This window comes from Ceratotherium simum, chromosome 26, assembly GCF_057802395.1.
Source record: "Ceratotherium simum simum isolate JZ-2026a chromosome 26, ASM5780239v1, whole genome shotgun sequence".
Taxonomy (NCBI): Eukaryota; Metazoa; Chordata; class Mammalia; order Perissodactyla; family Rhinocerotidae; genus Ceratotherium; species Ceratotherium simum.
In genome coordinates this window covers 42,028,303-42,045,917 of record NC_141925.1, presented here as the reverse complement: position 1 = coordinate 42,045,917, position 17,615 = coordinate 42,028,303, and the positions used below count along the sequence as shown (strand labels likewise).

Below are 17,615 nucleotides of genomic sequence, written 5' to 3'. Positions count from 1 at the left end.
TAGAGGCCAGGATGCTGTTAAACATCCTACAATGAACAGGACATAACTTCTCACAACAAAGAATTATCTGGTCCAAAATGTCAATAGTGCTGAGGTTGAGAAACTGCTCTCGGTATACCTAGTAACAAATCACCTTAAGGTCACCCTGAGTTTCTCTGGTAGGCAGGCCTATGGTAGAAGACATCGTTTTGGGAGTTCAAGGCTTCTTAATAATCCACATTGGGTTAAGGCCATCCCGGGGTCTCATTCAGACAGGAGACCCAAACTGCAGCGTGTCTTCACTGAATTACTGGACCAGTATGGACAGCAAGCGGGGATAGTTCCTCTCCAACAGGGCAGAACTTCTAGCCAGCTGCCCCTTATGGCTGTTTAGGAGAAGAGCCAAAAAGCTTGAGTGATTGACCTCCTAGTCCATCAAGAACCGGGAGGTGTACAGAGCCACCTTGTGGCACAACCGAGTACCACCGCATTAGGTTTCTACTCATTTCAACCAGACAGCTAGAAAAATCAATGAAAAATAAGGAAGGAAACTGGGAAGGCGAGGTAAAAGGCACACAAACCATTGTATGACGGTTATGCCTATAGCACTCTCTACCTGTGCATTTGGTACGAAGCATATACCATCACGCATCACTGTTAATCATTTTTTAATATGTACAGGTGCTAACTTCACAATTAAGTATAAGAGAAGGGCCCATGTACCAAAACAATGATTTTCAAATTTATTTGACTACAGCCCACAGTCCACATAGAAACTGAAAGAAAATTTCACAAAATACTTTTCAGAGTATGGTAAACTCGGATATTTTCTAGTCTATTTTATTTGTGTTTGGAAAAATGACGGCTGCAACTTCTGCTCTGCTTTCATGACCCAGTGAGTAAAGGATCACCCTCAGTCTGAAAACATGCCACGCTGCTATGGTGCAACTCTATGACGTGACACGGGCACAAGCATCTTTCTTTTCGATAGGCTGAAGCTCAGGACGGGGGAGACCCAGTGAGAGGGCACAAGGCCATCTTAAACAAGTGGAAAGCTCTGGATGAAATCTGCCTGAAAGTACTCAAACCTGTTGTGTGCTCACAACTATTCTTTATAGCCTTGGGCAAATTAAAGAAAAGTGACTATAAACTGCATGGTCACATGCACCTACCGTCTAAAAGGGCCAGAAAAGGGAGAGTCGGCTAAAGAAACCCCAGCTCTGTGATGCTGCCACTTGTCTCTTTCAGCTCTAGAAGCAACTACTAAAAAGTTAACATGTGATTCCAAAGACCCAACACAGGTTCAGTAAGTACAAACTTAGAGCAAACTAACCTGTTTCTTGTTCTGAAAGCCTTCTTAGATTTACCAGTGAGGGAACTCCCCCAAAATATGGTATATCCTAATTACAGCAACATGTTTGGCAAAGTTATCAAATTGCATTTTATATCTAGAAAGATACAGATATAATTTTAGATCTAGAAAGAGTTTATCATTTTACAAGCTAAAAAACAGTCTGCCCAAATAGGAGAAGCCAGATGTGTGAGGGCAGGGTGAGCCAGAATGAGAGCTGAGCCTGGAACTTACGTCTACTGTACCTACTCCATGCCCTCAAATGACCTTAGTCTCCCATGACCCCTCTGTAGGTAAGATGAAAGAGTGAGTCCGGCTGATTCTTGAGCTCGAGATTTTAGTGAATGGGTCTGTGCCAGCCTAAATGGAGCTCTCTAGTGGATGCTGGAGGGCTCTGGCCCTGGCTCAACATTTTTACCAATGACAAAGAAGGTGTGTTTATCAAACCCACCCATGACAACACTGGAAAGACATGGTAACATGCTGAATTCCAGAATCAGAATTCAAAAGGATTTCGGGAACCTGAATTAACAGAGCTAATAACACCAAGTTGAAATACAAAAGAGCTAAATATGAAGTCCTGTATTTGGATTCAAAAAATCAAATAGAGGGTTCCAGGTAAGACAGAGCAAGCACATTTGACCCTGTCTCTCCACTGAATACAGCTATAGGACCCGGACAGGAGACATGGACTCTGGAGAAGCAAGCAGATTGAGGAAAAAGACCAGAATACAAAGTGCCACTGCAACAGTATTGAGTTTCCTGGCCTCTTTTTTCCCTCCAGTACCCTTGAGCCTGGACTCAGGGTGATCCAATATGCAGAAGTGGAGACTGAATACAGACAGAGCTCCAAGAGAAACCTTCTACTTCTGGTTTGAGGAGTAAGAAAGGCGACTCCTAATGACCAGAGTGAGGGAAACCCTTGTGTTTCTTCTCTTTTCTCCATTCTCTCATACCCTAGCTCCCAGGCAATGCCACCAGGGTTACAGTGGCAACAGCGATTGGGGTGGCAATGGGGGCTTGCAGGCACAAAAACTTCGACGGTGGGGACCCTTTCTCTCAGATCAGGGAGCTGTGGTACTAAGCTGGTCAGGCAGGCCCCTGCTGCTTTTCTTCTCTGTCCTCCCACCACTCGGCCCTGGAAGCAGGCACAGCTGCAGGAAGTATGTGGCAGAATGCATAACTAAAGCCCCAGATTTCTGGGTGGAAGTCTGAAAAGGGGAGCCCCAGGAAACCAGAAACTACAGGGGAGATTACGGAGAGGGAGGAGATTAGAAGAGACATCCTGAAGTCATTTATGGACTCCTGGGCTCATCCTGACAGCGCAGGCATGGATCTGGCCCTAATCACCATACCAAACACTCTGAGAACCCAACTCAAAGAACTAAACCCTGAACGGCCACTGGGCGGCACACGCAGAACACACTTAGCACAGCAAAAGCTTTGAACACCAAACTGACACTGGAACCACACCCCACAGAAGGCTGGTCAGAACCTGTGTTCCGAACACAATCAGGCTGACTGCCTGCTAAAATAAACATCAACAAGACCAGAGCCTCATGATAGAACATTCAAAATGTCCAAGACACAATAGAAAATTACTTGGCATATGAAGAATCAGGAAAATCTGAACGTGTGTGGGGAAAGACAATCAACAACACCAATACCAATATGACCCAGATAGATGGTGGAATTACCAAATACTTTAAAGCAGATATTTTAAAAGTTTTCTAGGAAGTAAGAGCAAACACTCTTGAAACGAACGGAAAGATAGAAAACTGTGGCAAAGAAATAGAAAGTATAAAAAAGAATGAAATGGAAATTTTAGAAGTTTTCTGAAAAACAATAATTAAGATAAAAAATTCACTGGATAGGATCAATAGCAGAATGGAGACGACACAGGCAAGAGACAGCTTGAAGTTAGATCAATACGAATTATCCAATACGAACAACAAAGACAAAAAAAAGATTGGAAAAAAAAAATTCCCAAATTTGACAAAAGACATATGCCTACACATTCCAGTACTCAGTGAACTGCAAACAGGATAAACCCAAGACAAGGAAATCCATGTGCAGACCCATCATAATCAAACTGCTGACATCTAAAGACAGAATTCTTGAAAGCAGCCAGAGAAAAATAATGATAGGAGTACAGTTTGCACAACCCCAGATTTCTCATCAGAAACCACGGAAGCCAGAGGAAGAGGAAGCGCACTTCTAAAGAGCTGAAAGAAAAAACCGCCAACCCAGGATTCTGTATCTGCTGAGAACGTCCTCCAGGAACGAAGACGAAATAAAGATAGCCTCATACGGGCCGGCCCTGTGGCTTAGCGGTTAAGTGCATGCGCTCCGATGCTGGCGGCCCGGGGTGCGGATCCCGGGCGCGCACTGACGCACTGCTTCTCCGGCCATGCTGAGGCCCTGTCCCACATACAGCAACTAGAAGAATGTGCAACTATGACATACAACTGTCTACTGGGGCTTTGGGGGAAAAATAAATAAATAAAATTAAAAAAAAAAAAAAAAAAGATAGCCTCATACGAAGAAAAGCTAAGAAAATTCATAGCCAGCAGACCTGTTCTAACCGAATGACTGAAGGAAGTTCTTCAGATATAAGGGAAATGATACCAGAGGGAAGCCTGGAACATCAGGAACAACAGAAGAGCAACAGAAATGGTAACTACCTGGTTACTTTTCTGGACTATTCTCCCCTTGAGATCTTCAAAATATATTTGATGATTGAAAACGAAAATGGTAACATTACCTGATCGGGTTTTCAATGTCTGTAGATGTAGTACATAAGAGAACTACAACATAAAGGGTAAAAGAACCTACGTGGTGAAAAGTTTCTACATTCCACTTAAAGTGCTGAAATGCTAATTCTAAGGAGACTGTGAAAGCAGTATATATATAGTAATCTCTAGAGGAACAGCCAGAAAGCTATAAAAAAGGATATAGTTAAAACCACAATAGAAAAATTAAAATGAAATAATAAAAATGTTCAAATAATCCAAAAGATGACAGGAAGGGGGAAACAGAAACAAAAAACAGAGGGAACTGCAAAAAAACCCGCCCACACACAAATAAAATGGTAGCCCTACAATCCAAATGTAAGAATAAAGAGATAGAGAGTGTCAGAATGGATTAAAAAACATGACCCAAATATCTGATGTCCACAGGAAACATATTCCAACTACAGGTAGGTTAAAATTTAAAGAGATGGAAGCACTTTCAGAATAGCAGAGTAATGATCTCTAAAAATCTGCTCCTCCATAAAAGCATCAAGAACACTGACAATAACCGTCAACATCCATTTTTTCAGAACTCTGGAAATGCTTCTTGGGTTGTTCGAGAAAAATGGCTGAATCTTGGTAAGAAAGGAAGCTTTGTGGCATTTTAACTTGCCCTATTCCCTACCCTCTCTCCCCAGATCTAAGGTAGTCCCCAAATCAACAGCCTCATAATCACAGTAGCTGTGAAAACCAGCAGCCTAGTAGCCACCGGAGGAGGTAAACTGCATTAAGAGTTCCTCAGAAGTTCCATACCCAGAGCACTGTCCCTGTTTGACTTGCCTGGCAGCTCCCTGGAAGCCTCCACTTGCAAGCTTGTCTTTATTCGACCTGACTCAGTGCAAATCACTTTTCTCCCCAGGGTGTTTGTCAAGAACAATCAATGGCAACTGTTGAACATCACAGCTGCTTGAGGCAGTAATAACAGCTGAAGCAAACAAGAAACTGACCACAAAGCTTAAGAGGAAAAGCTGAGAATCTAGAAGGCCGCATGCATGTGCAGAGCTGTGTACATGTCTAAGAAAGACAAGTGATGGCCCTAATCTCACTTCTGGCTGACTTTGAGGCTCTGTGCAAGGAGGAAGTGAAGGTTAAGGCAAAATTGTAAACTGCCTGCCAGAATGTGAAGGCATGCTCCAACACACACCCAGAGCCTGTCAGCAAAGATTGGGGGAGACTTACTGGTTCAACACATTTAAGGAAATCGCTAATCTTCAGCAGACCACAAAGCTAACCAAGCAGAGATTTTGGTGGCCATACACACAAAAAATACAGGCTTTATAGAATTAGTTAGGAAAGTCACTAAACACATAAATAGCAACAATGACTACAAGCAGCAAAAACAACAAACCCTGGAAAGGGAGGGGTCAAATTACCTTGAGCCAAGGAGACTTTTCTATTTCCCAACATAATGGGTCCAAGCTACAGTATCTCCTTCAACAGAACATAAGACTGGCTCCTGTGCCCAATCCTCCAGCCCTTGGACCAAGTACTTTCACATTCCGCGGGGGGTGGGGTGGGGTGGGGTGGTGTGTGTGTGTGTGTGTGTGTGTGTGTCTGTCTGTCTGTCTTAGTAGCAGGTGAAAGTAACGAGGTGGTTTACTTGAGGGATGAGGTCCTAGCAATCACATTTTGGCATTGTAAAATGATTTCTTCTAGGAAATGATGAGGAAAAGTCTAAAGTGTGTGTGTGTGTGTGTGGGTGTGTGTGTGTGTGTGTGTGTGTGTGTGTGTGTGTGTGTGTGTGTGTGTGTGTGTGTGTGTGTGTCTGTCTGTCTTAGTAGCAGGTGAAAGTAACGAGGTGGTTTACTTGAGGGATGAGGTCCTAGCAATCACATTTTGGCATTGTAAAATGATTTCTTCTAGGAAATGATGAGGAAAAGTCTAAAGCCACGCCATATATAGTGTGTCACACGGTACATTTAAAACTCATAGGGAGGGCCTGCCCTCGGCTTAGCGGTTAAGTGCGTGCGCTCCACTGCTGGCGGCCCGGGTTCGGATCCCAGGTGCGCACCTACGCATCACTTCTCCGGCCGTGCTGAGGCCGCGTCCCACGTACAGCAACTAGAAGGATGTGCAGCTATGACATACAACTATCTACTGGGGCTTTGGGGGAAAATAAATAAATAAATAAAATTATAAAAAAATAAAAATAAAATAAAACTCATAGGGAAACTGGTCCTGGAATGGGCCAATCATATTTCAGTATGTCAGTGAAAGTCTGACTTCATCGGTTTTTTTTTTTCCTAAGGAATATTCACCCTGAGCTCACATCCGCTGTCAATCTTCCTCTTTTTGTATGTGAGCTGTCAACACAGCATGGCCACTGACAGACGAGTGGTGTAGTTCCATGCCCGGGAACCAAACCTGGGCCACTGAAGCAGAGTGCGCCGAACTTAACCACTAGGCCACCGGGGCTGACCCTGACTTTATCTTAAGACTAAAAATCACAATTGTCCAATCAGGAACCATGCATAGTCAATCAAGGAACAGCCACTGATTCAGCAACGTGGTGGACAGTTGTCATTTTTTGGTCTCTTTGCATTCTCAGTCCTTTCCATCTGGGGCCCCTCTCTCCCTGATTCTCAGCCCAGGGGCTTCCAGGAAAGTGGCTGGCACCTCTGGCCTTGTGATGAGTTCAGAGGTGGGCAGGACTGGCAGCACTGTGGGACAGTGACACATTACTCACTCCTATTCCATTTTGTTAACAAAATCTCATTTCTGTCTAGGGTGGCAGTGTATCCAGCTCCCAGTGATGGATCACGATACATTAAAGATAGTCATGACAATTCTGTTTTCTATTCATCTACCCTGATGGCAGCAAGGAATGGCAAAGTGACCTAGTACTGATCAATGAGATATAAGGTGTCATCCGCTGGACACTTCTAGGGGATCTTTTCCTCTTCGTTTAAAAAAAAGAAACACCAGAGAGGTACTTCTTTTCCCCCTTCTTCCTGCTTTGAACACAGGTATGACGCCACGAGTTGCAGCAGCCATCTCACGCCCAGAGGACAAAGGCTAAGAGAACTGCAAGGATGCTGGGTCTGACACTACTGAGCTGCTGAACCACACTGGGCTGCCACTTACCACCAGATTTATTGTTACGTGAGAAAAACCAACTCCTCTTTGTTCAACTACTTGCTAGCTGAGTTTTCTGTTTCTTGTAGCCAAAAGCATTCTTTTTTTTTTTTTGGTGAGAAAGATCAGCCCTGAGCTAACATCTGCCAATCCTCCTCTTTTTTTTGCTGAGGAAGACTGGCCCTGAGCTAACATCCATGGCCGTCTTCCTCTACTTTATATGGGACGCCGCCACAGCATGGCATGACAAGCAGGGCGTTGGTGCCTGCCGGGGCATCCAAACTCGTGAAGTCTAGTCCACTGAAGCGCAGCACGTGCACTTAACCCCTTGAGCCACCAGGCCGGCCCCGAGCCAAAAGCATTCTTAACTGACTTGCCAAGTGATTCAGTCAGAGCCAAAGAAACACAAAAACACTTCTGCTAGGCACATCCTCTCAGTCTTTCCTTCTGGACAACAATGAGGCAGGGTGCAGCCCTAGAAATAGCTACAGATACCTCACAACCACATGGAGGACATGAGCCTACCTGAGGACAGAGAGCCAGGGGACAGAGGGAGACAGTGAATGCCAATAATATCACTTAACTCCTTTACTAGCCATGCCTAAGGCAAGGTCTGTCCTGGACTTAGCGTGAGCCAGTATCTTTCTTTTTTGCTTAAGCCAGTTTGGTTTTCTGACACTTGCAATTAAGTAAGTCCTAACTAATAGAAATAAGCTCTCATTTCTTCAGCAGTGAGCCAACCAGCTCCAAACTCTAAATCTCATTCTTGACAGGTCAGCTACTATGATCAAGACTGAGAAGGTCACAACCAAGAAAAGTGGGTACCACTCACCTTCTTCTTGTGTCTTCTGTTCAAGTTTCATCTTCTTTGCCAATAATTTCTTCTCTTTTAACTTCTGGCTACAAATGCAAAATAAATAGTCATGTGCCAAATAATGACGTTTCGGTCAATGACGGACTGCATATATGATGGTGGTCCCAAGAGGTTAGTACCATATGGCCTAGGTATGTAGCAGGCTATCCCATTTAGGTTTATGTAAGCAAACTCTATGATGTTCACACAACGCCTAATGACACATCTCTCAGAAGGTATCCCTGTCGTTAAGTGACACATGACTTACATTAATTTCTTAACGACCTTAGTGTATATTTTAGAAAATAAACATCTACTTACAGGATCTTTAAAGACTTATAATTACACAAACACTACAATAATAAAATGAAAGAAATACTTTCTCATGATTCTGCTACTCCAATATCATCATCATGAAGCTGTTTTCTTCATGGACCAAGAACAAATCCTCGTGAGTCCTGAGGTGATGAAAGCAATCTCAGAAATGCTGGAGATGCTTTTTCATCCCAGATATTTAGGGACTGTCTTTAGAATCCTGCATGGCTCTCTAAAAGTTGAGGGAGCATTTATTAAAACACACACACACAGGCAGCCTGTATACTCAAGTAGTCACTTAAGGAGGTCACAGACCTTAAGGAAGAAGCTAAATTGGAAGTTTGCTCACAGCATCTTGTTAAACTTGACATTAAAATACAGACATGAAGGAGACACAGAAATCCATGCGATCACCAAAGTGCTGACCTCCAAGCTTTGCAGAATCTGCAACAATTTTGAAACTGGCAAACAGCCATTGATGATTAAGCAGCTAGTAACTATGGGGGATTGGAATTTGCCAGCTCAGAATATGTCTCTGCCTGAATGACATTTTGGCCCCCACCCACCACTAACTAACCAAAAGAGTTTGGGATGGGAGACCTGCCCCCAGAATAGGCCATCACCATAGACATCTCGGTGTCTGGGTGGGTCCATGCTAAGCCCATTCTTAGCTCTGGTTACCCTTTATGCTACATTTACATTTGAAAAGAAAAATTTCCATCTGTAAAGGTATCTTCTTCCCTATACCAGGAAGAAGGGGGGGATGGCCTTACCTAGAAACTTATTAGAACAGAAGATGAGGACTTAAATCTGCATAATAAACTTACGCATTGTTAACTGTGCTGTTTGGGCAATATGCTATCTGACTCCCACTAGGTTCCTATAGGTAACATCCCCCTGGAGTCGGGGTCACCATGGTAATGGATGTTTGAGCTATTTTTCTCAGGAACTGAACTGCTTGTCTACTTGGGGCAGACTGAGACCACCAACCCATCAACTGGGCCCTTTTGACGGCAAGAGGTTAGAACTCCACCCTCAGGGCAGGCTAATGCCGCCATTCTGTGAACATGTGTCCTACGGAGAAACATGAAGCCTGACTATGCTTGCGCAGATCATCAATTACCTCATCTCTCCTCACCTCCAATCATTTCAGACCATCTTGCCCCCTTCCCCATAAATACCCGAGTCCCTATTTTTGGGGAGGCAGATTTGAGACTTGTTCTCCCATTTTCCTCACTTGGCTGCCTTGTGATTAAACCCTCTCTCTCTGCAATCTGGTCGTCTCGGTGATTGGCTTTCTGGGCGGCAGGCAAAAACAGACCTGGTGCGGTAACAATTTCAAGGAGCTGTGGAGACTGGCAATAAGTGACCTGATCTCTCCCCCAAGTACTAGAAGAAAAGCCCTTCCTCTACCGGGTTGCTCCACTGTGGGTTGTAACACCCAAGACCTCTACAGGTCATATAGGTGAACTTCTGACTGCAAGAAGGACTCATTCACCAGTCATCTACCCTCCCATTTCCTGCCCTTAAGTCTCATTAGTTATGGGATGCTGCAAAGCCCTTACCGCTTTTTTCGACGCTTTGCAGTTTGCTCCTCTGCAGCAATTTTATTCCTTTCCAGTCTCTTCTGAAACTCTGCATCCAACTTTTGCTGCAAAAAACGACCATATCATTTAGACACACTCGGGGCTGGGTATGAGAGTCATACCACTGGGGGCGCTATAGGCACATCCAGGTCTCCAGGGCCACTTTAAGGGGGAGCAGATCAATATATGGCTCTCTAATGGCTAAGGAACTCTTTCAGTCCATTAAGATACCACTCATGCACAACAAAATATGAGAGAGACAAAGTATGAGAGGGAGCACACTATGTATTCCTTGAGGGCAGGGGCAGCACTACCAGCTCTGTTTGGCCAGGGTATTGGATAGTGTGACTTTTAACAAGAAATATGTATTTGGTCTTTGTCCACTGTTTCTGGCACATAGCTCCTAAAACCCTTATACACTCCCTATATAAGAGCCACAGGGGGATCTTGTATTATATTTAGTTTTGTTCGCCGCACAAGAGCACAAGAAATATGTATTTGGTCTTTGTCCACTGTTTCTGGCACATAGCTCCTAAAACCCTTATACACTCCCTATATAAGAGCCACAGGGGGATCTTGTATTATATTTAGTTTTGTTCGCCGCAGTTCCTGAAATAGCTCCAGAGATAAACGTGAAATGGGTGGCTTTTGTTATTCATAACAAGCCCCTTTCAACCACACAAGTTGATGTTAATAAGTGACGTTTGGAAAGCCCCTAAGGAAGAGGGGTGGTTGTCAGGGGAACCTTCTGCCCCATTTCCTGACCTCCAGGGAGTGAGAGTGGCTGGAGGCTAAATTAATCACCAACGGCCAATGATTTAATCAATCATGCTTTCTTAGTGAAGCCTTCAAAACCCCCAAAAGGATGGGGTTTGGATACCTTATGGGTTGGTGGACATGCGGAGGTGCTGGGAGAGGGGATGGAAGCTCTGTGCCCCTTCCTCCATCTGGCTGTTCCTGAGTTATACTCTTTTATAATACACCAGAAATCTAGTAAGTAAGATATTTTCCTAAGTTCTGCGAGCCCCTCTAAGCAAATTAATTGAACCTGAGGAGGGGATCATGGGAAATCTCCGATTTACAGACAGTCCCTCAGCAGCACAGTTGACAACCCTTCAAGTGGTGGTGGGCAGGAGGCAGTCTTGCAGGACTGAGCCCTTAATCTATGGGATCTGACCCTATCTCCAGGCAGACAGCATCAGAACTGAGTTAAATTACAGGACACTCAGCTGGTGTCACAGAATTGCTTGGTGTGGGGCAAATCCCCACACATCCAGTGACCAGAAGAGTCAGAAGTGTAATAGAGTATGAGAGCAGAGGAGACACACAAGAGTGGGTTTTTTCTTTACAGACAGTGACTGGAGCTCATCAGATGGACCGGCCAGAGGGCCGGAAGCATGGAATTTCCAAGTCCTAACTAGCTACAGATATCAAATGACCGATTCGAAAGCTACCTAACACATACTGCCATCACCTGCTACTAACACACACACACACACACACACACACACGTACGTATATATACCTACACATATATATCCATCCCTTGAATTATTTCTTCCTAGCAGCTCCCTGCTTCTAAGCCTCAGTTTCCTCATCTATAAAATGGGGGAAATAATAATTTCTCTCTCCCAGAGCCTTTAGGAAGAAAAATGAAATGCAACAACCTATAGGAAAGCACTTGTAAACTACAAAGACATCTACTAATATCAAGTGTCATCTCTATTTCTTCTAGTCACAGCCATAAAGGTCAATGGTCTGCACTTCCAAGCTGTGTGGATCTGCTTAGAGTGACACAGAAACTCTCTGAGAACAGAAATTATAGGAAGGGTCTCCTTGCAAGAAGGAAATCAGCTTTATTAGAGGACAACTAGAAAGCAAACTAAAAGCACTTGGTTTGTTTAGAAGCTGAGCTGTAAACGTCTCACTCTGTGCTGCTGAAGCAGCTACACTGACCAAGTGAACTGAACAGGGCCCTCGGGCTGCTGAACTTGGCTGCAAGGCTCAAGCAGGAGCAAGTCAGATGTGCTCTGTTGGTGGCGACGTCCTATCAGTCACTGGGAAAGGGGAGAATGCTCTTGCCTCTCTTCTTTTTCTTCTAACCTCAGAGCCTATCTTTCACCAGGTGAAATAAAAACCTTTGCACCTATGTGGATTCAAGGTTTGTGAAACATTTTTCTGTATTTTCTCTGGGTCTTTAATCAATATATAAAAACTTCAAACTAACTGATGGTATTTCAGACAACAAGCTTGCTCTATTTCCTCCCCTCTAAAGTAGTTTAAAAATAAAATAGTCTGTATATACAAAGTTTTGTGTACCCCTGAGAGTGGCAAACCCATCACAGCGACCTGGTATAACTGTGTAACAAACCACCTGAGGGCCGGCCCTGTGGCTTGGTGGTTAAGTGCGCGCGCTGCAATGCTGGCGGCCCGGGTTCGGATCCCGGGTGCGCATCGAGGCACCACTTCTCCGTCCATCCTGAGGCCGAGTCCCACATACAGCAACTAGAAGGATGTGCAGCTATGACATGCAACTATCTGCTGGGGCTTTGGGGGGAAAAAATAAAATAAATAAAATCTTTAAAAAAAAAAAAAAAAAAAACAAACCACCTGAAACTTCCCAGAGGAATTGAGAATGTCACAAACAGGGTGGCAGGAGCTGGAGAAGAACCACCACCATCTAGGGACCAAGAAAGGCTGCAGGAGAAGCAAATACAGATGAAAACCACCGCGGCAATGATCCCATTCTGTTCCAAAATCATAGTTTTCAAACTCAATTTTGGCCATTCCAATCAATATCTATATATTTTCTTCTGTATCTTGTCTGTCTCTTTTGGTTTAATATTTCCCCTAGTGTTTTATGTTGAAAAATTTCAAACACAGAAAAGTTGCAAGAATTACACAGTGCATATGCCAACTACCTAGATTCTACAACAGACATTTTGCTACTTGCTTTATCACATATCTATCCACCTGTCTATACCTCTATCCATCCATCAATCCATCTTATTTTTTTTTATGCATTTCAAGGTAAGTTGCAGACACCAGAACATTTCACTTCTAAAGATTTAAGCATGCATATCACTAACTAGAGTTTAATATTTATTTATGGTTTTCCTTTTTTTTTCCATTTAAGGTAATACTTATATACAACAAAACGCCCAAATCTTGAGTGTACAATTTTGATCACCCCAGATACCTCTTCCCAGTTAACTCCTCACCCAACTCCCAACTGCGTCTCCCAACAGAAACAACTACTGTTCTGATTTTTTTTCACATAGATGAGTTTTACCTGTTGTAGAACTTCATATAAATGGAACCATACAATATGGTTTCGTTTGTACAAGACTTCTCCCATGCAGCATGTCTTTAAGAATCACCCCTGTTGTTGCATGTATCAGTAATTTGTTCCTTTTTATTGCTAAGTAGTATTCTATTTTTATGAATGTAGTTTAATTTTTTTCTCTTTTTTTGGTGAGAAAGAGTAGCCCCGAGCTAACATCCATTGCCAATTCTCCTCTTTTTGCTGAGGAAGATTTGCCCTGGGCCAACATCTGTACCCATCTTACCTTACATGTGGGACGCCTGCCACAACATGGCTTGATAAGCAGTGCGTAGGTCCAGGCCCAGGATCTGAACCTGTGGACCCTGGGCTGCTGAAGCAGCCCGTGTGAACGCAACCACTATGCCACCGGGCTGGCCCCTGTTTTAATTGTTTAAAGTATTTTATCTCCTTTATATAGGAAGAAATTCTAATTTTCTATATAAGAAGAGTGTCTAATTTTTTTAAACCAAATTATTGGAAAATCAAATGCTATTGGGTAAAGTGGTTTCCTCTTTCATAAAAAGCAGACAAATGAATATCATTTTAAAGTATCTGCGGGCCGGCCCTGTGGCTTAGCGGTTAAGTGCGTGCTCTCTGATGCTGGCGGCCCGGTTTCGGATCCTGGGCGCACACCGACGCACCGCTTCTCCGGCCACGCTGAGGTCGCGTCCCACATACGGCAACTAGAAAGCTGTGCAACTATGACATACAACTATCTACTGGGGCTTTGGGGCGAAAATAAATAAATAAATCTTTAAAGTATCTGCATCTCTCTAAAAGGCACAGATGTATTCCACGAAGTAACAGGCATCAGGGTCAGACCAAGGAAAAGGACTTTTCCAGTGCATGCTGTAAGATTAAGAACAAGGGGCAATCTCTCATGCACAGTATTAAGAGGAGAAATCAGATCTACAAAATCACAAAGAATTAGCCAAATAATATTTGATTTTTATTAATAGTAAGGTAGGTAAATAGTGGAGCGCTATACACAGGGCTGTATTCTTTTCCTGATTCTCACTAATAGCTAATAATAAAATATAAAGGACCACTTAGCACCACTGCAATCAAACAACTTAAAATAGCTTTAAACAAATGTGGTGAGATATATGCCAAATTTCCAAAAATCACAACTGAGAAATACAAAAAGATTTAAACAAATGAAAAAAAGACAGTTTCTAGAGGAGATGACTAAACACTGTAACATCCATTCTCGTTCAAGTTAAGTGAAAGAATTAACTCAATTCTAGCAATGGTGTGGATAAAAGAACTCCAAAATGCAATTCAAAAAATAAAACAAGTGAAATGTCCAAAAGAGTATTTTTTGTGTGTGTGTGTGAGGAAGATTAGCCCTGAGCTAACATCCGTTGCCAATCTTCCTCTTTTTGCTGAGGAAGATTGGCCCTGGTCTAACATCCGTGCCCATCTTCCTCCACTTTATATGGGACCCCGCCACAGACTGGCTTGATAAGCGGTGCGTCGGTCCACGCCCGGGATCCGAACCCGTGAACCCCAGGGCGCTGAAGCAGAGCGGGCGAACTTAACCACTACACCACTGGGCTGGCCCCCAAAAGAGTATTTTTAAGAGCAACAGGAGAGAGGTTTTGGCTCTTCCAGTCAAGTAATAGAAAGCTTAACAGTTCTTATAGCACAATTTCTAAAGCAATTCTTGGTTCTAAATCAATTATTATTGGAGACCGATCATGAAGAAATGCCAGCCTCTAAGCTAGAAAACTCAAAGCAGCAGACACATGAAAGCACACTACTATTCACACCAAACACACAGCTAACTGGAATTATAGGTGTTCAGCCAAAAAGAGAGAGAACAATAGAGAAATAGTAACTCAAGTGGTGTGGGAGATCCCACTTTCTACTCCATTTCATGGCAAATGGCCTGGAGGGGAAAGCAGACTCTGTTGTGTCCTTCTACACGCATGGAAGTCTCCCTCCCCTCATTCATCTCCTAATGTGAGCATCTTGCTGTGCTGAGTCTGACCTAAGAGTCTACTTGATGTCTGTTTCCCATGCTGACTTGAGAAGGCAGCCCTCGCACAAGCAACAACCAGGTATATCTACTGTTCTTCCGATACTTTTCTCTAAAAGTTCTAAGTGCACACTGCCCAAACCTAAGGGCTCAGCCAGCCTCCTCGCTCACTGACCTTCTCAGCCATGGCATCCATGTAGTCCTGTCGCTGGTACTCTCTCCGGCGCAGATGCCTGTACACATGGAACTCTCCACTGCCGGCCCCTGCGCTTGAACCTATAGCCGAGACAGTCCAGAGGTCTTGATGAAATCCAGCTGCCAACACAGGCTACCCTTAATCAAAAGGGAACCAAAGAAAGAAACTGAAAGTAATGGAAGGGATTATGCCTGCCCTATTCCCCACTGTACTCCAGAATCGAGCACAGTGCCCGGCATAGTGGAGGCATCATTCAATATTTGTGCATAAATGCTGGATGCGAAGTCACTAAAAATTCCACTCTAATGCAGTATTAAGAGGAGAAACAGCCTGTGGTTCAGTAACTAAAAACCTAGGAGACAGCCTACGACCTTTCCCCACCCCCCCACCAGATGATTTCACATTTCACATGCTAAATTTCTACTTACTTGAAAAGACGTCCATGATATAATAAGTGAAAAAAGTAGGTTACCAAATAGTACGGGGAGAATAACCATATTTTTGTAAAAACATTTTTTCTTAAGCATGAGTGGTTTGACTATTAAAAAAAAGGTTGATTATAAAGCATGAGCGGTTTGACTATAAAGAGGTTTGGAAGGCTATCTCAGAATGTTACAAGTAGAATGATGGAATTACAGGTGCTTCAAACTTTTTCATAGCTCTATTATTTATTTTTATTTATAATTAGGATATGTTAATTTACAACCCAACAAAACAATAAAACTATTCCCATGTAGAAAAAAACAATACGACACATTATTAAAAACAACGCAGAAGAAAATTCTCTAAGGCCAAACCATGAGCAACAATACTCCTTCGTTGTAGGAGCAAAATACTGAACTAGTGAACTTTTTTTTTCCTATTAGAGATCTAATTAACAAACACTAACTGCAGCGTTTTTATATCTACACCTCAAAAATTATATTTACATACACCCCCCCCCCCAACCAAAGACATTACCCATTACATCTCGGACAAATTCTGGTGGAGGTCGAGGTGCCCATTCAGTCATTTTTTCTGGAATTGGAACTGCTTTGTCCTGCAATATATAAACACGAAAGCATTTTAAGTATAAACCTGCGGAGAGAGTCACATCTCTTCTAACCAAAGAATTTTAACTGGACTGGTGAAGTAAGGCAGCTTTGCTCCTAAGACCCAAAGCTGAGTTTATCTTCCCTCTGTCTTAGCTTTACTTCATCCTGTATACTTGTTGGGGTCTATCACAGCCCACAGCCTTGCCAGGGCTACACTTTCCAGAGGAGAACTCAGAAACCTAAGTCACCACTCATGGTTGGAAACCTCCAACTTTAACCCTACTGTAAGAAGAGAGTCAACTCTTTCTAGTCAAAGGCATAAGAGACTTTCTCATCCAATTATTTTTATGATTGAGGGGACCCAGGCTCGGACGGGGGGAGTGACTTGTCCCAGGTGTCTAGGCCAATGCCTCTCTAACAATCGGTGCCGCTTAGAAGAGAATAAACCCTTGTGCTAACCCACTGATTCCATCTTTCCAGTCTAACACTTCTGTTCATGGAAAGTTAACTGGAAAGGGTCTTAGAGCACGGGAAGCCGCTCCACAGCGCCCTCATCTAGGCGAGACTCTAACATAAGAACAGAGGAAGCTCCCTATCTCCGGGGTAGCCTACTCCTTCCTAAGGACTGGCCCTGGGGTTCGGGTACTAAGTTCCTGAGTTTGGAGGCGGAGGAGGTGGGCTCGCGGGCCCTCAAAGGCGCCCGAACGGAAGGGGATGAGACTCGGAGGGGCCGTCGAGCCCGCGCCCCGTCTCACCGGGTTCTTCATGAGCCGCTCCAGCTTGAGCTTCTGCTCCTCCGCCGCATTCTTGGGGATGACGAGCGCTTGCGGCTCTTTCTTGGGCCTCGGCGGTCGCACAGAGGAGGCAGCAGAGCTCGCCATGACACCCTACCTGCTTCCCTGGCGAGCGGCGGCTGCGGCACGCACGTATGACGACAGAACCGCGCGCCAGCGACGCAAGCGCAGTCCCCTAGGCGGGCAGGGCTGGGGCGGAGTCGCAAGCCGGAAGCAGGCTGCTGAATATTCATGAGCCCGTGGCCTGGTGGGTTATTTTGATCAACGCTGTTTGATTTCATTTCCTGTTTCTGAGCAAATCCCGGCAGCCGCAAGCTCACGTCCCTGCGGGGGA

At 44.0% G+C, this 17,615-nt stretch overlaps 1 protein-coding gene across 1 annotated transcript in view; it reads right to left on the bottom strand.

Annotated features, from left to right (window-relative positions):
• Positions 1-17,407, bottom strand: part of PRKRIP1 (PRKR interacting protein 1) — a 28,563-nt gene extending 11,156 nt beyond the window's left edge. Inside the window, exons 1-5 of the mRNA XM_014796554.2 lie at positions 17,243-17,407; positions 16,414-16,492; positions 15,433-15,533; positions 9,931-10,016; positions 8,030-8,097 (exon numbers count right to left, since the gene is read on the bottom strand). Of these exons, the coding sequence (XP_014652040.1) occupies positions 8,030-8,097; positions 9,931-10,016; positions 15,433-15,533; positions 16,414-16,492; positions 17,243-17,368 (460 nt within the window). The 5' untranslated portion in view covers positions 17,369-17,407. The remainder of the gene's footprint in view (positions 1-8,029; positions 8,098-9,930; positions 10,017-15,432; positions 15,534-16,413; positions 16,493-17,242) is intronic.
• Positions 17,408-17,615: the final 208 nt, after the last annotated feature.